The 25,364-nt window shown below is 36.8% G+C and overlaps 3 protein-coding genes across 4 annotated transcripts; 2 read left to right on the top strand and 1 right to left on the bottom strand.

Moving 5' to 3' along the window:
• Positions 1–6,875: 6,875 nt before the first annotated feature.
• On the top strand, positions 6,876–7,085 carry RB195_003637 (uncharacterized protein; the record flags this gene model as incomplete). The annotated part of the gene is made up of 1 exon (XM_064201373.1): positions 6,876–7,085. The coding sequence occupies one exon, from the start codon at positions 6,876–6,878 to the stop codon at positions 7,083–7,085; it is 210 nt and encodes a 69-aa protein (XP_064057254.1).
• Positions 7,086–15,668: 8,583 nt separating this feature from the next.
• Positions 15,669–16,067, top strand: RB195_003636 (uncharacterized protein; the record flags this gene model as incomplete). The annotated part of the gene is made up of 3 exons (XM_013439927.2): positions 15,669–15,717; positions 15,776–15,861; positions 15,975–16,067. The coding sequence occupies 3 exons, from the start codon at positions 15,669–15,671 to the stop codon at positions 16,065–16,067; spliced, it is 228 nt and encodes a 75-aa protein (XP_013295381.2).
• Positions 16,068–21,825: 5,758 nt separating this feature from the next.
• Positions 21,826–24,978, bottom strand: RB195_003635 (uncharacterized protein; the record flags this gene model as incomplete). 2 transcript variants are annotated; one of them, XM_064201372.1, is made up of 10 exons in its annotated part: positions 21,826–21,955; positions 22,064–22,161; positions 22,331–22,394; positions 22,578–22,661; positions 22,794–22,890; positions 22,951–22,953; positions 23,009–23,051; positions 23,111–23,251; positions 24,751–24,845; positions 24,942–24,978. In XM_064201372.1, 10 exons carry the CDS (start codon positions 24,976–24,978, stop codon positions 21,826–21,828), a joined length of 792 nt encoding a protein of 263 aa, XP_064057253.1. The 2 variants fall into 2 exon arrangements, with proteins under 2 accessions (XP_064057253.1, XP_064057252.1); XM_064201371.1 differs by having other exon boundaries at positions 22,578–22,684; positions 22,951–23,051.
• Between the last annotated feature and the right edge of the window lie 386 nt (positions 24,979–25,364).

Raw genomic sequence — 25,364 nt, 5'->3', positions numbered from 1 at the left:
TTTGCTTACTTTACTGATTACAATGTTATGTTGATGTTTTCGCACCAATAAGTAGCTGGCGTTGTTGGCGCCAATCACTCGCTAACTAGTTGTTCCAACAAGACGTACATATGACCCGAATGATAACAATAACCCATGATTTATGGATCATTGTTCTTTCACTGATGAACAAATCCTTACACAAAACTCGATAGACTCAACAACAGATTCACAGTACCCCGTGGAAATCAAATAATTCTCCTCAGATGAGGTGATATTCCGGGTGAAATCTTAGTAAACCCATCCCAGAAACCTATCTCAATAACTTAACTCACATTTTACAGGATTCATTAAGTCATCAATGAAGCTATGGATAATTTTTAAATCAGCTAAACATAACCAAATTGAAACCAACTGTAACCAACTGTAGATGAATTTCCAATATCGTCTGGAATTTATATATTACGTAATCTATAATTATCGTAATCCTTTAGTATTTTTACTTTGTTTATCTATATATTTTTAAATATATATCTCGTTCATCGATGGGAAAGATGACTTTGAAAGTTCCATCCACAATCAAAACTATCCAGAAACGATGGAGCTATTGTTGCACTTTTGGTGAAAATGCTTTTCTGGATCCGAAAAACTCGGATTTACTTTCAAAGCCAATTCGGTAACCGAATGAACTTTGCTAAAGGTCAAGTCTATAGAAAAGTCTAATAAAGACGTCCATTTAACGTCAGAAGTGACGCAAGAGCAAATTTAATCTCATCACCGTACTGTAATCGGATTTTAGATAAAAATAAATCCTTATCAAACTAATTCACGTTTCCTTATTATAATAATACAACATGTGTTTATCAAATATTTCTATCGATACAATCAACTATTAAAACTATGACAAGTTCGGAAAAAAAACGATTTCAATATGTTAGTTGACCTTTAGGAAGTTTTTGCAGAGAAAGTAGAATACAGAAAAAAGTGCGTCTGGATTGAACGGGTGAATGAACAAAGGATGAAGGCGCGAGAATTAATTGAGTCGAATGAGGGAAAAGTAAATTGAATAGATTAGATTGAATGAACGAGTCAGCAAGCTAGTTGATTGTGTGAATAGGCGAAAAATTAGTGCATGAATGAATGAATGATTGAATAGATGAACGAATGAATGAATGACTGAATAGATCGATGAATTAATGAACGAATAGATGAATGAATGAATGAATGAATGAATGAACGAATAGATGAACGGATGAATGAATGAATTGGTGAATGAACGAACGAATGAATGAATGAATGAATGAATGAAAGGATGTAAAACGGAATACCGTAAAATTCATGAACATGACAAAACAGAAGAAAAGAAAAAAAAATAAGCGGATATATGAAAGGTCAAAGGGAATGGATGAAATGATTACGGAAGTGGAAATATATATATATATATAAATATACAAAAAAGTAAAAAAATGAACATAAATAAAATACAAGCAAAGAAATTGTGGAAATCATCCGATAGTGACAGGAATATTCCAGAATAATAAAGTCAAAAGAAGTAAAAACAAAGAATATGTAAACTGGAAGTGATTCTCAAGGAAAAAAACAAGTTATCATTATAGTAATGACTTTTTAGGAGACTTCATGTGAGTGTCAAGAACAACTGAGCAAATGACAGAGTTCTACCTCAATGTACTCCTAAATATAGATTATTTACATTTACTACCTACTGTAGGTTTAAATCTATATGTACACGCAGCTGCAGAACAGAAACACGTGATGTGTAAAATGACAATGGCACTTTTACTTATATTGATCACATATATTTTCTCTTTCCTTATTTCCTGACTTTCTTCTCCTTATTCTTTTCCTTTCCGAATATTTCTAAATGTATATTGTGCTGTCTAAGCGGAACTGATAAATAGTAATATTTTATTTAAGGACATAATTGGATGAAAAAAGGAAAAATCGTATGTGAATAGTCAAAATATCTTTTATAATATCTTTCACTGAAAAAAAATGATTGGAAGAATAAAATCAAACGGCAGTCAAAAAAAGAAAAGATAAAAATTCCATTCAGACAGCTCAATGAAGATCTGGATGTATTCGGAAAGGGAAAAAAACAAGAAAGAAAAAAATATAGGAAATAAGGCGTGGAGAAGGCCTCATGAAAGTGATTTTCCTTAAATGTTGGTCTGTTATACTGTGATAACACTGTATTTGAACAATTATACGTACTTTTATCGCATTTGGGCACTTTTACGTCTATATACTCAGCATGTTTATTTGTACTTATTTTATTGTGATCATACATCTATGTATATTTAAACTTCTGCTTAGTAAATATTTTCAGTTATGCAATAAAATGAAAATTAGTATGAAAATAATAGGTACAAAATTTGTTACGAAATTTAGCATAGTTTCTTTTAAAAAAATATGGCATCGCTGAAAATGTTGCATATATAGAATTTTTAACATCTCAAATCCTTCTACAATTGACATTTAGGGGCGAGGGGTCCAAGGCGTGGTTCTTTTTTTTTTCAAAAGAATCAGTCTAAGATAACTAATTTCTCTAGGTCTTATGGCCACTATATTTTTTTCTGTTTTATTTTTTTCTTATGCAACTACCAGTTTTTTTTTACGCTGTCGGTATCTTTTTTTTTGTCTGCTAGAGGAAGGAAGTGATGCGATACGAGAAAGGAAGACGTGATTAGTGATCGGGTGCGTACGTTATGTGTCTGTAGTCAAATTTCATCGAAAATCTCACTTTCATTGTCTGAAGATCAAGATCAAAGATTAAGATTAAGCAAGAACCTAATAGACAAGAAAAAATTCCTATGAAATCCAGAAAATATTATTATTTTTCGCGTTGTTAAGGAAAAATTGTACTAAGTCAACGCGTAGTTTTTTTTTTCATAACAGCAACAGCTGACACATTAACGATGTTGGGTCCCTAGTGCATGTAATTACACCTGATGGGCGAATTCGTACAGTCTCCAAAACATAATTCTTCATCATTAATTTTCATAGCAAAACAAAATTCTCTGGATTCCCCAGGGGGACTTTGCCTATTGATGATAACAATCGTAGAATACTACTATTTTATTCGCCGCTAAAAAAGCTGTGTTGGTGCATAAATAAAATAAAATAAACAAACGAACCGATCAAAATAACGATAAGTAAACAAAAAAGGGGAAGCTAAAGAACATTATAAAATTGTTCCACTATACTAATTGGAAAAAATAATTGTAAACGCGTGCACGTAATGACTTGCAATATTGAGAATAAAAGATAATAATTATAAATGTTCGCTATTCATAATAAAACTTGATTAATTAATGAATAATTTTTTTTATTGGATTAATTGAGAACTTCTCTTTTAACATCGATTTTTTTCTGGTACTATTTCACTTTTTGCACACTCTCAGTCACATTTTTGATACGACTGAAAAGAAGATTCGTCTATTTTTCTACTTAGAAAAATCGTAAATCATTGGCTGTTTGGGCATCGAAACCGCTTTTTGTTTCGATTTTTTAACCTTAAAACTTTTTTTTTCTAATTTTAGAAGTTTTTAATGGACATGTATTTACATGTTTTCTAGAGAAAAAGAGTTTTGTAGAGAATAAGGTAAAAGTTGTAATATTTTTAATATATTATTATTTAATATACTAATATATTAATATGTAATATTTAAGTTAATGGGGAGTCCGGAGAAAAATTTATACCTTACTTGAATAATATTATTATAATAAAATAAAAATAATATTATAATAAAATAGTAAAAGTTAAATAATAGTAAAATAAAGTAATAATAATTGTAGTAATTATTATAATAAAATAAACATAATATTATAATAAACTAGTAAAAGTTGAATAATAGTAAAATAAAACAATATTATTGTAATAAAATAAACACAATATTATAATAAAATTGTAAAAGTTGAATAATAGTAAAACAAAATAATATTATTGTAATAAAATAAACATAATATTGAAATAAAATAGTAAAAGTTGAATAACAGTAAAAACTATTATGATGGTTATCAACATTATGGAATAATTGATGAATTAGGCTAGAAAATAGCAAATCGATAGATCGAATGAATATGATCATATTCTTTTTTTGAGATGATTAATAGTTACGGTACATAAAGAGAATGTATCTAGCGATGTCTTCACACGTGTACCCACCACATAGCGCGGTAATATGTAGTGTTTATCGAATGATGCGATAGGTGTGATCATTGGGTTCTCCCACGCAAGTGTTGATACGAAGTTGTTGAATCGATGATAATGTTGTAAATGTGCGAGAATCCGAATACTCGTTTTATACGACACGAAAATTCGACCGCATCTTTGCTTAATAATCTGTATAATAAATAAAATAATAATAAATAGATCATAAATACAAGATGGAAATCCTCAAAACATTCTCAAAGAATAGAAACTGAAAAATAATTATTTGTTATACAATTTAAAATGCTAAAATTTAAAATGGTAATTTTTTCCCAAATAAAAGAAATGACATAAATAACGAAAAGATAGCATAAATAGCAGAATATTGTTCATTTACATACATATAACATCCATATACACCTAGAAATGCACGTCGTCAGGTCCCATTGACAGTAAATTCGGTGTCGAATTTTTTTTTTGAAGAAAGAAAAAATATCCTGACTGCAAGAAGTGTGTTTTACCTCTTTTTTCTCTCTTTTTTTTGGTGCACCGCTGTTGTTTGTGAACAAGTAAATAAATAAATAAATCAATAAATAAATATTATAATATCGGGCGTAATTTATTCACTATTCACGCTCTGTTAATGCCGTTTCGTGGCGATCATGAGATTCAAAATTCTCAACTACCTCTATATATTTAAAAAAAATCTACAAAAACTTTAATAATTTTTAACTAAATCCCAAAATGGTTGATTATAAATATTGAAGTATTCGGATTCACTTAGAATTTTGAAGCGGATCGGTGATGAGGCACCAAAATATTGAATAACTACGTTTATTCGCTAATTACCGACGAGTTATGGTTTTTATGGTTTTCGTTGCGTTCAAAAATCTGGTTGATCATCGAGATCGAGTTTCGGAGGTTGAAATGTAGAATATGATATAAATTGGTGTCACTAGGGAAATAACAAGTAATAAATCTGTGTTCCGATAAGTTGAGCCCATTAAGTTCGTGAGAAAAACAATGCGATGTAAGCATTGAAGGTTGAAAACAGCTTTAGTATTATGCCATCGTTGCTCTTCTGACGAACTCCACAGCTTCAAACCACCAAAATTTACTTCAGAATTATTTTTCTCGGCGATATTTTTCTGAATGAAAAACCAGAAAGATATAGAATATGAGAGCTTTCTAGGAATGACACGTTCCCAGCCAAAAATATCCACATTTACGTCATTTACTAGCAATAGTAAATTTTAGTGATTGATGCGCAAATGTCAGAGATTTCCATTTCCAGTGTGCGGAAGGTCAATGGTTCGACACCATCAAATCCTAACCAAGAGTTTTTGCCTATTTCGAATTTGGCGGAAAATTCGGAATGGGCGGAATTCGGTCACACGCTGAAATTTATTTTATGATAGCACCAAAAATACTCAGTTCGGTTGATGACACCTCTTTCACCTCCGCATCGTTTAAAAAGTTTGAGAAGGAATTTGCAGTACTGTCACGGTTGTGAAATATGTGCAAAATCTCTTTTTTCTAACCTCAAACGTTTTCGCTGCACCTTCATGCTTTATTTCTTTTTTTATCTTTCACATTTATCCAAATATGCTAGTGGTGCTTTTTACGTGAGCAGATAATAACCTCTTTGTTATTTTATACCATTTCTTTCAGACTTGAGTTTAACATCAAATGTTTTCCTATTTATTAATTTTCCTTTTTAAATGTTCAATTTTCCTTCATTTTCCGACTGATTTCAAATAGGCCGACACAGTTTGTTTTTTGTCAAGTTAAGATTTTTTTGAAACAAAATAAAGGTTGTCATTTTCACTTCCTTTCTTGTAATATCTGTCTAGCATTGTCGCCTATTTTAAATGATTAATGATTCACTTGACGTAAACGGAGGGCGTGTGATATGGCTTGTCGCGGCTTATCCTCTTCTTCACCGGGATGAGCCGTTCTTGAACATATTTGATCACATGCTGCCATCCGCCGTGGTTCCATAAGCGGCGAAATTTTACGTCTGGTCTGAACAGCTTGTTGATCCGAAGTTTCTTAAGATCTTCCTATAATGTAATGTGGCTAAGAAAGCGAAGACGGTTTTTTGCGACTAGTTTGAGAAGCGGGGCAAGATGTTGATGTTTTCCTCGCGTCATCTGCGGTACATCATACCCACTTCTGGGTAAAGTTCTTCGCCATGGCACACCAATGGTCAAAAATACCCAAGCATCCGTCTAAAGAGCTTCGTTTCCATGCAGTCGCACCATCACCGCTGATAGCGCTGCCCAAGTCTCCGATTCGTACATCATGATAGGGTGATTTGCGGATAGGTAGACTCGCAGTTTGGCTTTGACCACAGGCACTTGGTCAGTGAGTTGAATGCCGAATTCAATTCATTGACCAAGTGCCTTAAGCTGTCTTTGCTGAGTTGCCATCGTTTTTTAGCATACAGTCCAAACAACACAATTCGTTTATAAATTCAATTGGTTGTCTGTTCACCCTAATTCCCGTTTGGGGTCTCGAAGAGATCCACATCTGCTTACATTTATCAGGGCGGAATCGTAAACCGTTGGCTGCATCTAACTCCGATACAAGGTCGAAAAGGTCCTGGAACTTCGCGCTGCTTGGAGCGAACATCACTACATTGTCGGCGTGCTTGGGATCAAACAAAGAACGTGCAGATGCTGCTAAAACGACATCGGTGAGAGATTGCTCAATTGTTCTTCACATGATATCATTGACGGAAAAGTTGAACAGGAAAGGTCCTACGAGAGCTTCTTGTCTTACTCTACTTTCCACTTCAAACGATGAAGCAAATCCACAGTCAACGAAAGCCAACTTGTTCATCGCGGATGGCGTCTTTGATGATTTGATGTTTGATAAGGCGATCCAGGATGATCCGCTCTACGACCTTGTACACTGCACGCAGCAAGAATAGTCCTCGGTAGTATCAGAGATCCGTGACGGAGTTTCTCCAAGAATACGGTATCGTTCCGTCAATCGGTATTAAACGGATGATATGTTCGTCATCTCACAAATCTCAAAAGGAGGAAGAGATTTTAGCATTTCTACGCTAATTTCGTCGTCTCCGCCAGATTCACTTTTTCATTCTTCATTTTTTGGATACAACCTCCGACACGGTCAGTGATTCCTCGCTGATCGCGGTTCACATTGGTCGTTTGACACTTTCGAGCTCAGCGACTATAATAATCGTACTATCGTTTTCAATCTCTCATCATATTTCAAAATATACTTGGTCTATTGTTAATCATGTAATTTTCTCCAAGGCTGCGAATTTACAGGAATATGAACCACCCAGGAAAATTTGAAACGTGTGTTAAACCTCACACCTAGCATGTATTCTTTTTATGGGTGTATTTGGGACTTTGAAAAAAGTGGAGATCCCAACCGCTGCAGCATCCTGTTCCTTTGCAAAAGATCTACTAATTGCAGTAACGTATCACCCATCAACGTGACAATGCACGAAAACAAGAAGATCCAGAAGATTTTTTTCCTCTACTTACCGCTTTTTTTAGCAATAGCATAAACGAATTTAGTGTAAGAAATGCTTAGGAAATCTTTTGACGTTTTTTTTCATCGCAGAATCAAATGGTATGAATTCTCTGGAGCATGAGTCACTATCCTGAGGTGTTTGGTTCATCGCAAAACGGATTCTGACGACAGCATATATGTTCCCATTAATTACTAGAATAACAGATGATTCATATGTGCTTTGATCTCTATCGTATTTATCCTCTTATCCTACAATTACTAACTCGTGTGAAAATTATTGGGAATTCAAAAATTAGGCTGCAATTAAGTACGTAGGAAGGATGTTTCATTATTTTATTTATTGTTCTATGTTGCATTGTTGTTGATGATGATTATTTGGAAACACACGCAAATAATTATGAATTTTTCTCGAATTTTCTTCAAAAAACCTCAACTATACGGTATTATTAATTTTCGAACGTGGTGTTTTTTTTTTAAATTGTATACACGAATTTGATTGGCGGTACAACAAAAGACGATAAACAGATTATTTCAAAAATGAAATAACTAATTCTAGGAGTTCATTCTGATCCAATAGTGGATCCTAGTAGGCCACCGCTGCAGTAGTTTTGTCCATAGCTCCTTTATTTTTTTATTTCTGAGTATTCTTTCTTCTTTGGTATTATTGTCTCAATTTTCTGAGGATTAAAATCTATGTAGCCTTGATTAATTCCTTCCATTTTGTGGATACACGTGTACATTTAAAAGTTAATCACAATTCTTTGTTCATATTCTGCCTTCATAGTGCGCCTCTTTCCTCCATTAGTTACGGTAGGAGAAAAGTTTAAGCAAAAACAGAGGAGAAATAACGAAAATCTTAAGTTTCTTTTTTTTGCATTTATTTTCCCTACGTCAATCTTTATCTCAAACATATGAAATATTAAACAGTAAATATTCACGACTATGACAGTGGATAAAAGGGTTCTCTTTGACTGCACGGTCGGCGGTTCAAAACTGCTCCAGTGCCAACCATTCCATTCATTCCTTCGGGGTCGAGAGATTGGCACCAGGCATCTGAGAGAGGATAAAAGCGCTGATTTGACACATCGAGTAGCACAAATCCTTGTGTGGGCTAAACACAAGTCCAAAAGCGTAAAATGATTCCTAATCGAAGTGAAAGCATCCCGAGCGGATTGATTTACCATAGACACTTTATCCTTTATTAGAGGCATTGAGATGAGTATTTTAGAAGTAGTTTATGCGGAAATATTTTTTGTAACCGCAGTTCGCATTTTTAACTAATTTTTACCTTAAATTTTGAATGTTTTGCTTTTTTTGCATTTTTAAAAGATGATCAAATTGAAGAGGTACTGCGGCTACTTTGAATTGAGTTCTCCAGGAGCGCGGCAACTTTTGTCTGAAAACTTTTTGTGAAGACTTTGATTAGTTTAGAGCTTCGCGAATTCATGGAGTCTTTTAAGTTGGTTTCCGTTCCTCAAAACGAACTAAAACGAACTACTTTGACGATCCTGGAAATTTTCTCAATATTCTTGATTTTATCAATGGAAACTTTTGTGATTTTACTTTAGTTTTTTTGACCAAGATGGCTGAATCTATCCGAATCTAATCTATCCGAAATCGTGAAATATTTTTTCTAGTCGAAAAATCCGCTTATCGGCGCATATTTTTATTGACACACTAACTTTTTCGAGCCTTTTGTCTTCATTTCAGAGTTTTTGTTTTGTTTTGAAGATTACTGCACGGGTTCCTCAAAAAATCATTGCCAACTTGTACCTAGAGGAGTTATTGAAGTTAGACGGTGATAAGAATTTTCCAGAATAGATTTTAAAATTTTCAAATACTGTAGTGCAAAAAAAACATATATTAACTCAGTCTAAGCTCTCAAAAAGAGATTTTCTATAGTTCGTTCTAAATCTTCCACTCACTGAGGGCAAAGAGTAACTATATAAATAGCATGCGTGGTGAGAATCTCGGTGTTGAACTTTTTGAAAGTTCCAAGGCTTCTTTTAGTGCTTCCCAGGATTTACGTAGTTCTCTTTGATTAAAATATGAGTGAGAATATGCAGGTCACATGAGAAACGTAAAATAAATAAGACGGAGAAGGAAAAAATATTCCTGTGCTTTACAATCGCACAGGAATATTTTTTCCTTCTCCGTCTTATTTATTTTACATAGGATTGATTTTGAATGAAACGGGAACGGTAGCCCAGCCAACTTCACTTCTTTTCGATGTTATTCTATTTTTATTGGTTTAAATTATTTTTATATCAATTACGCTGGAAATATAAAGGAGGAACGGTAAATGAAGAAACAATTAGAATTACAGTTTTTCTAATTCGACTTATTTTTTAATTTATTTTTCTAATACATGACATCCTGATGTTTCTCTCCTTAATGTCTTTTAGTTTCTTCCTACGCCCAAATTCACCTCTATTTTATAATTTTATTCACGCTCGATATCTTAATCTCTGATTCTATGATCTCTGAATTTTATTTGCTTTTGTTACTCAAACCAACCCATGCTTTTACCGAAATGGACATTATAAAACATTCTTGTTATTGGATATATTTTGCTTTATTGTTATTGGTCAGTTCATTTAATTCAAATAAATTAAATCTACACAATGTTAGAGATTTTAATGGAATGTATAGGTGAGAAAAGATAGGTGAGGAAGTAAATAAAAGACGAAATTTCATCAATTCAATTATAGGTTTTTGGTTGCTTCCATAATTCGGATGAGTCCAGTAAGGATCTGCGTGCTGGTGGGATACTAACTCATCTTCACACCTACAGTGACGCTAGACAGACAAACCGACAGACAGACAGACAGACAGACAGACAGACAAACAGACAGACAAACAGACAGACAGACAGACAGACAGACAGACGGACAGACAGACAGACAGACGGACAAACAGACAGACAAACAGACAGACAGACAGACAAGCAGACAGACAAACAGACAGACAGACAGACAGACAGACAGACGGACAGACAGACAGACAGACGGACAAACAGACAGACAAACAGACAGACAGACAGACAGACAGACAGACGGACAGACAGACAGACAGACGGACAAACAGACACACATACGGACAGACAGACAGATAAACAGACAGACAGACGGACAGACAGACAGACACAGTGGGAGTGCCCGCGCTGTAATCATCTCTGAGCTTCTGAAAACAACACCGAACTGTGCGAACGTTTGTGGCCTTGTTTATAAATATTATAATTCGTATAATTATAATAAATTTAAAACAGATTAAAGGATAAAGGAAAAAGTTTCTAGCGTTAATCAATCCGCTTGGGATGCGCCTCCACGTTCATTTCAATTCGTTTGAGGTTTACGAACACGTAACTGGCCTATACAATGACTTGCGGTGGTTAGCCGATGTGTCAAGTCAGTGATTTTATCCTCCCGGACAAGTCTGGTATCAATTTATCGACACCGGAGGGATGACGGGCTTGGTGAGCGCTAGGGCGGATTCGAACTTCCGATCGATCGTGCAGGAAGCGGAACCTCTAACCGTTATGCTACACCCGCCCCTAAAACAGATTATTGTCACATAATTACCTAATAACTAATTCTTGACATTCGTAATTCACCTGTAAACTTCAAAACGTAACTTCATCTTCTATGAACTTTTCCAAGATACGAAGAAATCGAAAGAAGCGCTGAGGAAGCGCTGCTACTGCAAACTACCAGGAATCGATGCTTCCATTCAACGAACACCTCTGACAGTCTAAGCATTTCCGTGAATATACAAAGTTCTATATGTACTTCGGAAAGCCCACAGGTGCTATAAATTATTCTGTACGTTGGAAGGAAAACGTTACGGAATACATAGATTTAATTAGGAGAGTTGTCGGACCCTCTAAAACCCCCAGGCGGATGTCTTACGACATTGTGGTGGGAGAGAAATTCTTTTGTGAACACGATGATGAGGTCTATCATTAATATATTGTCGGACCTCACCATTTGTCCACTTACTCTATTTCTAGTCCACCTAGTAGGTATCATTTACATAGTAAACAGCTGCGTGAACCATGTTCTGCTATCCTATCCACTACTCCATGGCTACACATACGTCTGAACATATACATATATAGCTTTATTACGATCTTCTCTTGTCCATAACATATATCGTAACTGTGCCGGCCGTCATCGTATATGTCTGACGCACTTGCTTAGCAAAATTACATACAATTCATCATTAAGCTGCATTGTACTGAACGTGTGTTCCATTTGAAATGAAATTTGTCGATAAAAAATATTCGTATAAAGTGAGCGTTAAATTTCCTTCTTGCTTAAAATGTATGCATTATTTTAAGAGTATTTAGTTTAGTATACTGTAAACCGTTGTAGACCGTCTGAACACAGTGCAATTATTCTCAGTAATTCTTTTTTCTATTCTTATACTATATATCTCACATATATCTTTTTTATATCTTATTAAAATGTAAATTATTTATTACTATACCACTATGTATGCATATATTATTATATACTACATTATTATCTTATATTCTTACAGTCTCACTCGTTATTCTTTCATTTACTGTATAATTAAAGCTAAAGAACATTGTTTTTACTATTATTAGTGTCAAAATAAATAATAATACAAATACTAATACTAAGAAATCAAAATTGCTTTCTTAGTATTAGTATTTGTACTATTATTAGTATTTTAGTATTTTTTAGTATTACTGGTAGTAATGTTTTTTTTTGGAAAATGTTCTTCAAAAACTACTAAACACGCCAAAAAAAAGGGGAGGGGGTGAACCTTATTCTAATTGTTCTCTATCATCTGCTCTACGGATAAATCCTTAAAAGGAAGTAATGTAAGTAAGTGATGATTTTTAATCTTGAAAAAGGTCGTTTTTCAAAGAGTGCAATCACCTGCCTATCGTGTTCATTTCACCGGATTAATTTAATAAGTTAGTGTTAAATGTTAGTTTACGTTTCTGAGCTCTTTAATACTCTGAATTTACTTGACAGGTGTTTTCTGATAGTTTAATAAATATAAAATAGGTGTTGTTTTAATCCTCCTCGTTCCTATTCCTGACGTAATCCTAATTCTGACTTCTTCGTTCGTAGTTATCTCACACAATATTCATCCATTTCTGATATTTTGTGGATTTTACTCTATAGTTCTTTGTACCGTTGCCCTCTAAAAGGATAGGAGTAGGGTTATTTATTTGCTATTGGAGAAATCTTGAAGACATGGTCTCTGCAAGACACAAAAAACCTTTTTTTTTTCTTTGGATTTTATGTTAATACGGTAGAAATTTACCTCACTTCTCTATGATATTGGTAATATTTACATGGAGGTGATAAAATCGTATCACACTTTGTTGATTTTCGTAAATTATATATTATTTAGTTTATATTTATTTGCTTAATTATACACTGTTGTATTCAATCGGCAGTTGAGTGGACTAATAAAAAAATTACGAAAGGAGCGTAGTGGTCCACGGTTCTGCGTGGTGGTCCATGGTTCCGTCAAGCATACGGTAGCTCCTATCCTATGAATTCCGTACAGTGGTATATCTTACTTTACATGGAAATTTAAAATTGCAAAACTAAATCATCGTATAAAATACGTATGTAAGGCATATAAGAGAAATTATCGGATAAATTACTGTTTGCCGAGTGTAGCGCAGTGGGTTAGAGGTTCCGCAGTGACTGCACGATCGATCGGAGGTTCAAATCCGTCCTAATACTCACCAAGCCTTTCATCCCTCCGGGGCCGATAAATTGGTGCCAGACTTGTCTGGAAGGATAAAAGCACCGACTTGACACATCGGCTGGCCACCGCAAGTCATTGTATAGACGAGTTACGCGCGCGGAGTTGAGGACATGTGCAATTTATTCTCCTATACACCTCATCACAACACAAATTACCATGAGGGGACATGAGGCGCGCTCTGCTTGTAATGACTATATCACCCGTACGTGATTCCGTAGATCAAATCCTGCATAAGTTAAAAAAAGGCCCAAGGGCGAGATTTCACTGCTATATCGTTCCCTTAAAAATAGCCATTCTACTGTACAATGGCTTTCAATACTACATCAGATTAGACGAACAAAATTCCACCTATTTCTATGAAAACAGAGTATTGTGATCATTCGTGTTTCTATTCAATTTCATCTTTCAAATAATCATTAGGGGCTATTGCAGAAAATTGCTATCCATTCGTTATTCATAGAATACAATACAGTTGTTATTAGTACATAATCCACTCTTTTCCCTATTTGCTCACCTTCTCCTTCCCTATAAATCGTACTCGAAGGGGATTCAGACAAGAAATATTACAGTATATCATCGCACATCATCGACAGGGGTAGTGTAGCGGTTAGAGGTTCCGCTTTCTGCACGATCGATCGGAGGTTCGAACCCCTCCCCCCCCCCTAGTGCTCACCAAGCCTTTCATCCCCCGGAGTCGATAAATTGGTACCAGACTTGTCTGCGAGGATAAAAACACTGACTTGACATATCGGCTAGCCACCGCAAGTCATTGTATAGGCCAGTTACATGTTCGTAAACCTCAAGCGATTCTAAATTGAGGTGAACGTGGGGGCGGATCCCAAGCGGATTGATTAACGCCAGAAACTTTACACTTTAACTTTTATCATCGACAGTTTCGATATGGATGTTTGATATAATTCCTGAAGTACAGAGAAAGCTAATAATATTATCACTGATAGGGCTCCTTGCATCATAAATATTATTAATACAAAGAAATGAAGGAATAGAAATGGTAAAAAAAAAATTAAGTGCGTGGTGCTCAATCCCTCTTGCAAACGCCAACATACTCCACTCGAATTCGGAATTGCTTAAAGTTTTTTTGAGAGTTCCTATACGGGGTCGTAGATTATGGAGAGAAGGGCGATTCCGTCCATTTCTTCCTAATTGCCGTAAAAAAATTACCCGGAAGATGCGGCGAGTGCACAAGGCTGGCGCGCTCCAACCGAACTCCTTGTAGAAAATAGCGCGCCAGGACGCCCGAAACCGTATTTTTCGGGACGTATTTTATGGAAATTAGGAACAAATGAACGGGATCTCTCCATAATTTACGATCACGTATACTAGATAGGATAAAGGATAAAGTTTCTGGCGTTAATCAATCCGCTTGGGATGCGCCCCCACGTTCACTTCAATTCAGAATCGTTTGAGGTTTACGAACGTGTATCTGGCCTATACAATGACTTGCGGTGGCTAGCCGATGTGTCAAGTCAGTGCTTTTATCCTCCCAGACAAGTCTGGTACCGATTTATCGACATCGGAGGGATGAAAGGCTTGGTGAGCACTAGGGCAGATTCGAACCTCCGATCGATCGTTCAGGAAGCGGAACCTCTAACCGCTACACCACACCCGCTCCTATACAAGATAATCCACCTGAAATCTGTACCACCTCAGTTTCGTGGGGTGAACCTTTAAGGTCCATGAACGCGTATGCGTCTCCTACACTGACCAGCGGAAGCCAGCTGATGTGTCAAATCATTGTTTCTATTCTTCCAGACAAACCCGGTACCAATTTATTGTATGTTTACCTTAAGAAATATAAAAGATTTTTTTGGCACTAACCCGCTATCGAACCATCGATCGTAAGGTTGCAGTCAAACTTCTTAACGACACCTGCGCTACACACACACTTCGCTAAAAATATGTAAAAAGGATGATTTATTGCTTCTACTTTTTATATATTGCCTTTGAAGTCTGATTATATAGTTGTATAAACTTATATATGCCACAATTTATAAATTAGCTTTAATTATTGATGCATAATGTGCCATTTGAACAGTTTGCAACTAAGTACATACAGTAATTAAATCGTTAAACGTAACCATATTATTTAGCCGCAGGTTCAAACGTTGGTGATCATATTGTTCCTCTCTTTTCCTAATTCTTCTCCAGTTTTATTACTAACTATCGGCGTCGTTACCGTTATCAGATTTATTAATTTTCGGTTTGCAATAATTGAATGTTTTAGTGAACAATGTACGTCTTAGCATCTATACTGTTTGCTGTCATCATATGCGAATCGTGTAAGTTTCTGCATCTTTTCCTATGCGGTAACCGATCAATATCTATGCTTTTCTGCAGCGTCAACACCATTGTTTAAGCGAAATTTGGAACTCTTAGATATGATGAAGACGCCACTTTTGATGACATATCGAACAGAAGTCCCGGTAAGGTCACTGCATATAATTTTTTTATTTATTTTTATTATTTTTAAAACATGGTCGACCATTCCAATTTTTGTCTCGATACCCGCTTCTGCAGAAAGTTTTTTTTTTTAAAGGAAAATCAACTCTACTACCTCACTCAACTTCACGACGTCCCAACGCACAACTACTTCCGGAGAGCCTCATCCTTTCAACATTTAAATGAGTGAAAACGATAGATAATTTGTTTGGTCTCTCAAATAACAACGTTCATTCCAATAGCTTTTCAAAGAGCTAACCTCGTCTCTGCAATTTCCAGTGGTTCCGTGAGTGTGGGTTTGTCGATAAATATTGTTATATCCGTGTTAATGAGGAGATCGGAGAGAAAAGTGAGAGACGACTTTGATGTGTTATTTAAAAGTGCACATGATGGTTAATTATCCAGAACGGAATGCGGTAGAATGCAGATCTCGAGGCAGACAATGACCTCAAAACTGAATTGTCTGTGATAGACTGATTTCACCCACAATTTATCTGAGAATACTCTACTACTATACATTTAGAAAAAAAAACTCCAGTATGTGAACATCAGCTGGTGTTCAGCACCAGTCTGAACGTGTGGGTGAAGTCCGGCTCAGGACTTCCTGTGTTGCCCGCTTCGCTCGTCTGCACTGATCGACAAAAATCAAAATTAGTAGCGTTTCTGTAAAATTGAACTTGGATTTCTTTTAATAGCGGTTCCTTCTTTTTTCTAAGAAATTTAGGCATTGATGAAAGATTTGATACTTTTTTCTTAATTGCGTCAGCTCTACGTTAGGAGAGTATTCAAACTCGATTTTATACCTATATTCCTTTGATACCGCCACAATTTTTAAACATCATTAATCAACGAAAGATTTTTTCCCTTCTTTTCCAATAGTTTGCACACAGAATGATGTGCTAGCAATGAAATGATGTGAACATCATCATCGTGCTTATATAGATAAGGTTCTATGGAAGATCACGTGAACGCTCATAGTGCATTTATGTTTTCTTGTTACGCCAACGAGGTTTAGGTGAAACTTTTTTATTGGCCTGACGTTTCGACAAACTCGTCTTTTTCAAGGGCCTGAAAATGGTTCGAGGTCTTCGATACCATGCATATCCCATCAAACTCCTCCTCTCTCCTCGCCAACCCTCGATATTGTTCCAAGTACACCACGCAAGATCTTATAAGGAAAACAACTGACCAGTTTCACCGACTAGCGGGGTTGGTAAACCACCGCGTTCTTAAAGATTGTCACCAAGGCGAATGAGATCTACGCACTCTGCAGTATCCTTAAGTACTGGTGTGTGGATAACGTTAAGAAATTGAACTTGGAGACTGTTGGACGTGAACTTTCAACTACTATTTAAGCAGCTGTGCATACATGTTCCCAACGTCCAAAGAAAAGATGTTACCAACCTACCTGAGGCCAACATAAGGGGAAACATACGCATATGGATATGCGGGGGAGTACACAGTGGTGATACACAACACATGCACTCGTCACAGCTATAAACTATTTATATTCACAACTTGAATGCACATTTATTTTTTTGTCAAATCTACAAATAGTTATTGTGCGGTTATACAACCACAAGTTTTTTTTGACAGTCCCTCCTACTTCTACAGTTACTCTCAATTCTTACTTTTAACGTTCAAGATAGGGGATCCACCGCTACAATGACTCGGTGAGAAGTTCCTCAGGCGTTTTTTTTGGGCCCGATGCTGGCATTGAAATCACGAACAGTGACCTTGCAAAAGGTGCCGCTTCCTCTGCGGAACTTCTCTGGGTCGACGGTCGACGATTGGTGATGCACAGCAGAATCAACGCGTGTGTATCATTTGTGTGATGCACTCTTTTTGCTCTCTCGCAGAGCCATCACATAAAAGTTGATGCGCTCCGCAGTCCTAAGAAGGCATTTTAGTCGTCCTCTGAAGAATCTGTTCTTGAGATGTAACATCAAATTCTAATACAGTCTCTATTGTAAGTCATAATGCTTCACCATGGTTCAAAAACTCTCCAGACAACTTAGTGTTCTTTCGATTCTCACCGGCTCCCTTTTGATGTCTGAGAAGGTATCGTCTTGTGTGCAGAGTACTGAAGCAGTGCATAAGATGAAGCGTCAGGTGAATTTATTTTTTCAAATAGGCAACCTTATCACGACGAGCTCAGCTTGTGCCACAGGTCGTCGCCAACCAATACGAATCAGGGAACCACTTTGTGACATGCTTACCAAACCAGTGGAGAATTTTAGCAGTGGTTTACTCTGAGTTAGAGCTCCGATTTTAGAAAAAATCAAAAGAAGAACTCGAAGTCCCTCTCAACTCGGAAGACCCTGCCAGAAGAAGAAGTTCCTCGGTAGCTCCATCGTAGCTTGGCAACTACGTAGAGTCAATTCCACGGATTTATGGGGTTTGTACGTTGTTGGTTAAAACTTTATACGTTGTTGTTTAAAACTGTACCGAAGAAGTATCGCCTTGTTGTTCACGATAATGCATGTCTAATTTATCTGCGAATGCTTCTCCTAAATGTCTTAGAGTTTGATGCTGCACCTATTTATTGCGATGTATATTCCTTGGATGTGATTTTAAGCGCAAAATTCCGACGTAGTAAGGTGTGACCTCTGCCAGTAAACTAAGTTATTGGGCAGTGGAAGGGGCTCAGGAGGTATTAGGTAAGTCAAGGCTATTGTTTAAGAAGCGAATTACCAAAGAGAGCCAAACATTGTCGCATTATTATGTGTTCAGTTTGCGAAGCTGAGATCTAATGCGAATCCATGTGTGTTGCTGGGCAGTGGACGAGTGTGGTCTGCGTGCATGCCAGAAAACAGCCATAATTTCCTAGAGTTTTTTTTTTGCATTCTTAATTTTGCAAACACTTAGATTATTTATTTATTTGATTATTTGGCAGACGTTCTTCTATGGAACAACCAAACTTTTCTCGACGAAAGGTACCTTGAAGTGCATGTTTATCGTTATTCATAAATTTACCTAATCATTATCAACGTCAACAGTTTTAGAATCATCATTTCCATCATCAGCGTCTTCTTCGTGATCACTGTTACTGAGTTCTACTATGATAACCGCTGTCGTCTTCATGTACTGCATGATCTCCTCAAATTCTTTTTAATTAACATTAACATTAACATTTAACATTTTTTTCTGCTTCCTTAATCTTTGCTTGATGAAATGGATTTTGTTTTGGCACTCTTAAAAGTTTTTTGAAACATATCTGCCTGCAAAGTGCTACTTTAATAAGCTTTCTAAGAAAGATGGCAAGAATTTCTAGAGTTTTTTTATCGTATGATACTCACTTTTACGGTTAGGTTATACAATCACAAGTTTTTTGGTGCCTTCTCCTGCTTGGACATTTACTTCCCATCACAAGGTGGGAGATGCACCGCTAAAAAGAATCCGTTGCTTAAAGAACCTTGTTCTGTAGAGACTTTTTTTTGTTATACGAGTCAATCCAAGTCAACAAATTCTTCTGTTTAAGCCAATCCGGAGTTACAGATCTTTCCATATGAAGATATGAGTATAAATATTCAATTGGACACTTTTGGGTGAGAAACCTTGTTGGACAGTGCGAGTAGTAGTCTTGAAACTTCTACAAATTACTGAAATTAGGGTATATAATGAAGGAGTTATTTCGTTACTCGCGAAGTTTTAGAAAGCACTGCAGTGGATCCAGCGGAGTCGGATTGGTGCGTTGGTCCAGAGAACGATAAAGTGGTGGGTTGCGGTAGGCCCTATGGGATCGAAACTCTGCGCCGCGATGTCGTAGCATCGCGCAATAACTTTTAGCAAATTTATGAAAAGTGAATGAGACGCTGTGAGCTATTTGAAAACTGAAAAGTAAAAACTGTGTGTGTTGCGTTTCACCTCCACGTACTCACTGCACTCTTATTCCACCTCACGCTTGCTTCATCATTTTGGTCAGACCCTTCCTTTAAAGATTAGGAACACGTGTGCAATTTTTGATCCTTAAATAAAAGCTAACAGTTCACGTGATCTGACGATGAACCTTATTTTTATCAGTATGATGGAGGCGTTCACGCCATTTCTAGTAGGCATGTCATTCTGCGCGAACTAGGGAACAACAGTAGAAGGACACACACTTGAAGTAATGTTCTCAAATTGTGGCAGCAATAGTAGTAGTATCGAAGAAATAAGTGTAAAATCAGGTTGAATATTCTCAATAATCAATTGTTGAATGATATCCAATTGTAGAAGTCTTTCACTTTCTCCAATTCTCCAATTGTACAGTTTTACATCAAAGACTGGAATTTTCAACAAAAAAAGAGATGAAAGCGCTGTTGGAGTAAGAGAAGAGTCATACTTTGAACAGTGTTTTCAAATTGAAAGGTATGTAGATGTAAAATCAGCTTGAATGTGCTCGAAATTTAGTACTGCTGCATTTAGGATTTACGAACATTTTCATCAGTGCTTAAATTATAAGAGAAAAGAATTAAGTAAGCATTGTTAACAATTACAAATTTAATTCCTTAGTAAATACCACTATTTTTAACTTTTACTTATCTGTGAAGGCAAGCGAATCGGTTAAACTTCACAAGATATCTTTCAAGCGCTCTGTGGGTAGTAGGTAGCTTCCTAGACGTAGCAGCGGTGCCTGCCCACGTCTCTGCTGCGTAACAGAGCGCTGGAAGAACTGTCGAGTCGAACAGATGGGCACGAAGATCTTGGTCCGTCAGTTAGTACGTAGCTTTGCTGACGGCTGCGAATGCTGCCCATGCTGCTCCCTTTCTTCTATTCAGTTCTTTATTCAAGTCGTTTTCCATGTTCATAGAACATCCAAGGTATACGTATCACAAAATTTCTACGATTTGGGAGCCTTCAAGTTGTACTTTTCCGTCCTCGCCGTAGGCGTTCTTCATGAACTGTGTCTTCTTTCTGTTTATTCGCAGTCCTGTTTTCTTCGCTGCTTCGCTGGCGAAATAAATAAAGTGTGAAATTGTCTCTCGTACGAGAGAGAGTAGGATGTGCTGTCGTTCTAATCTATTTTTGTGTATGATTGGTTGTTGTACCTGCCGTACGGTAAATCAACCTTGGATTGAGTATATCTACCAAAAATACTTAAGTGTACGGCGTATGGTGAAGGTAGTAGCGATAAGCTGGATCAAAATCGGTGCACCGTTGTTGGTTAGTGCAGGAAAGTATCGTATTTGCTTAATATTCATTGTGTTAATACGGGTTATTGAGAACGTTTCCTTTCACACCCATAAGAAAAACGTGAAAAAAACGAAAAACTGTAAGCGAACGACGAGCAGTCATCGCTAAAGCAGTGATCCCTTTTCAAAGCCCTTTCGAGTCATCTTCTCCTATTAATCCTTCAAATGAATAACTAAATGAGCCTTAAGCACATCACGTTAGCATAACAGTGTAGAACCACTTCAAAAGCTGCATTCGAGATTAGATCCTCTAAATTCAAGAAATCTGATTTAATTTTAAAAGTTCATAACATCTCTGAATACAAAAACAAAAACAAAAAACATTTTACATTCCTAATCACATCAAAGAACGAAATAATGTCACGTTAGTAGTAGACGTTGACACTCAGTAACTATTATCAGACGCGATTTTATCTGAAAACGTAAGAAACGCACCTATTCCTAGTGAAGATAAGTATCCAAAATATGCAGATGAGGTTCCTATCGATGAAACTACATGGGAGTAACTCTGAGACGGCCGCCTTAAGCCTCCACGAACTACTCGCGCCCAGTATCACACTACTTTGGAAGACTTAAAACAAGCTGCTAAACGCTGATTCCCAGTTATGCGCAGTTCTGGAATCAAGAGATTACGGAAGGCAGATGGATATAAGACGAACTGAGAAAGTCAGCTGATACCTGTCATTGTGAAAATGAGACAGCGATTGAATGGACAACAAGAAGATAGCGTAACAGGAGGTAGAGAGGTAGAGAACTCAATGATCTTTAATTGACCTAAAATTGTGAGCTGCTGTCTGCTGCCACTTCAGCGAAAACTTTGAATCCATCAGAAATAAGTGCCATTTGTAAGGAAGATCCACCGTCAATGACCAGTTGATGACCAAGTATGAACCCTGACTTCTCTCTAAAATTTTTACGAATATAAAATATTAGAACTAATCCAAACGGAATGTTTCCAAAGACACCTACAAAAATACGAAAGTGTTTATTTCAGAAATTTTACGCAAAATACCTATCGGCTAGGAATAGTACCGCTTCTGCAACCTCTTCGGGTTTTCCAGTTCTTTGATATGGTACTCGTGAATGATTAGATACCATTTTCTCCTCACCCTAAAAAAATATTTTCGAGTTCTGAACTTTACGAAGGTGGTGATCACCTTGAAAATTGGTTAAATGTAGCTAACAAGAAAAAAGTCCCAACAGCCTTTTTTACCTTTCAATTTTACTCGATGAACACTATCACAAACTAGTTGAGCATAAAGAACGAAACTAGAAGTACCTTTTTAACCACGTCGTCGGCAAATCCTTGCTTCTGAATGATGCTTGTGGAGATATATCCGGGACTGGAAAATCAGGCAAGAATCAAAGCATTCATAATAGTCTAGTCGCTGTATGTACCGCGACTACATATACACGGCTGCATCAGCCCCTTGTTTCAAATCGATTGTAGCGAAAAAATCGCAATAATAATCATGTATGTCAAACTATTGTAAAGTTCTAGATCCACGAATAGGTGTTGAACTAACTTCACGCTATTTACACGAACTCCTTTCCTTATGTAGTGGATGGCGAGATTGCGAGTAAGTTGATCCTGTGCTGCTTTTGTGATACTGTAGAAAGGAAAGGGTGCAGACTAGAAAAATGAAAGCACTATTCTATGAAGGCAATTTTCAAACCAGTGGAATCTTAGTCGACTTTAGGTTTACAGGCATTAGCCCACGGTCATGGTGTAAATTACTCACAGCTCCGTTGTGAAGTCCAGCGACGCTTCCGACGTTAACAATTTCACCCTTTGTTTTGACGAGGTGAGGATATGCAAGTTGGCAGAGACGTAACACACTAGAATGATCCATTGGTTAGATGCGAATTGACAAAATAAGATGATGACTTAATGAGCACCTCCTTAAGTTGAGATTAAAGGTGTAGTCAAATGGCTCGAGGTCACCTTCCAGCTCACCCTGTACATCTATCGCTCCGTAAGTACCGCCGGCATTATTTACCTTACGATACTCAAATTTCTTAAATGCTTTAAGAGTTAGGAACGTTAGGGAATGCTTACCAAAACATCCAACCTGCCAAACGTTTGCAAAGTTTTGTGGATTACGTTATTCATTACTTCTTCATCGCAAATATTCCCACTAACAACAACGATTTTATCGTTATGACCACCATTTTCAGCGTAAATAAGTCTTCTGGACTCCTAGAGCAGATTAATTACGTTGATAATAAATAAATAAATTAATTAATTAATTAATGATAGAAGTGTAGTGTGAGTGGTTGTATTGAAGAATAAAAGATAAAGTTTCTGACGTTAACCAATCCGCTTGGGATGCGCCCCCACGTTCATTTCAATTCAGAATCGTTTGAGGTTTACGAACGTGTATCTGGCCTATACAATGAATTGCGGTGGCTACCCGATGTGTCAAGTCAGTGTTTTTATCCTCGCGGTCAAGTCTGGTACCAACTTATCGACCCCGGAGGTATGAAAGGCTTGGTGAGTACTAGGGCGAAGTCGAACCGCCGATCGATCGTGCAGGAAGCGGAACCTCTAACCGCTACACTACACCCGCCCTAGTGATTGTATTAATGGCAATAAAGTGATCAGTAGTTGTTCTACATGTGTAGAAAGTCTGTAGCAGAGAAAGCTGTAGGTAAACATTCGCAAGAACTCAACTCAGCCGTTGTTGTACTTATGTTGTGCCAAACAACCGGACGAGCCGAGACGAGATGTTTGGTACAACATACAATGGCATGTAATAACGCGCTTAGTTCCGTGTGTGTAATTGTCTGTGTGTCACGAATATACTCAATAATGCAAAACTCTGCATCAGCGAGGTGCCCAACCATCACCATGCACCTGATGGTGCGAGCATTCCACTTTTTCGCCGTTGTCCAATGCTGTGTAGCTATGTATGTTGCCTTCGATGAGGCAAAATAGTTTCTCTCATATTTAGTGAAGGCAAATAAACTTTAATGTGAATGTGTACTTCTAAATTTTCAAACTACTATGCTATATAATAGCGAGCATATTCGGTCACGTGAGTACGTCTGTGTATGTAAGTGCCACAGTCAAGGAATTCCAAAAAGAGAGAAAGACGTATACTCTAGCGTCGGTTTTGGGCGCTGGAGCCTCGACGCGGTAAAATTGGATGAGAGGGTACTATGGCGTCGAATTCGTGCCCCAGAGCCTGCAAAATGGGTTGGGACGGATGACACGGGGTTGAAATGGTGCGCCGGTGCCAGAAACCACCGCTTAGCGCTTAGGGAAAAACCATAAAATCTCACATGTATACTTAAATTTTTGGGTAAAAAAATTGAAGAGAGCGATGATAGGAAAAAGCAATTCTAATTTTACAAAAAATGCTGCCACTGTTATTTCTTATTGATCGTGAAGGCGAGCGAAGCAAACACGAAGAAACAAAAAGCCTGAAGTCCGGCTTTAGGAGGACGTTTAGGCTGGTAAGTACAATAACGCAAGTAATGAGCAATAGCAGCAATAATAGGTACACGTCATCATAATGAGAACTTTTTTTTGGTAAAAGGTAGTTGCATAAATTAATTTGATCTAAGCTACTTTTTTGAAGAAGTTTAAATTTATCTTGAATGTGACTGTGTTCATCCTAAGATGATCCGAAAGAAGAGCAACAGTTTCCCATAAGACGTGACATGGAAAAAAATTAAACATTTTAGAAGACCTACTTCGAGTGTAGCTTCATTGCGCCCACATATGGTTACCATCGCCCCTTCTCGAGCAAACAACAACGCCACAGCTCTTCCAATTCCACTGGAGGAACCTTAAATAATAGGAGTTGTAGAGTATCAATTAATTAATCAATTCACATTTCAAAATCAATTCAAAATTCACATTTAAAGATTCTCATATCACTCACCGGTTACTATCACTGCACGTCCAGAGAATCGACTCATTATACCTCAACAAGCAGACGATTACAAATAGGCATGAAGATTGGAACCAAAAGAAAATCTCTTAGTTTTTTCTGGCTTTGTGTTTTGGGGCTCATAAAAATTTGCACGAACATGAAAAATATATCCATCAGAAGCTTTCCCTACAAAATTAAAAACAGACTGTTCCATTTGGATTCCTACTAATTATCTACCACGGCATGATTAAAGAGAAAAAGTTACACTGAGACAAGAAAGTATAGAGAAATGCAAAATAATTCTGATTCAATTTTTTTTTCGTTTGTCGAAGAAACGGAAGCAACGAGTGACTGAAAAAGTGAAGGGAGACGTTTTTCTACAGCGATTTGTTGTTTGCCTAGAGGATTTTATTGGGTTAAATAAATAGTCTG

Source organism: Necator americanus, chromosome IV, assembly GCF_031761385.1.
Source record: "Necator americanus strain Aroian chromosome IV, whole genome shotgun sequence".
NCBI lineage: Eukaryota > Metazoa > Nematoda > Chromadorea > Rhabditida > Ancylostomatidae > Necator > Necator americanus.
Note: the sequence above shows the minus strand (reverse complement) of the source record. Positions and strands in the feature narration are given on the sequence as shown.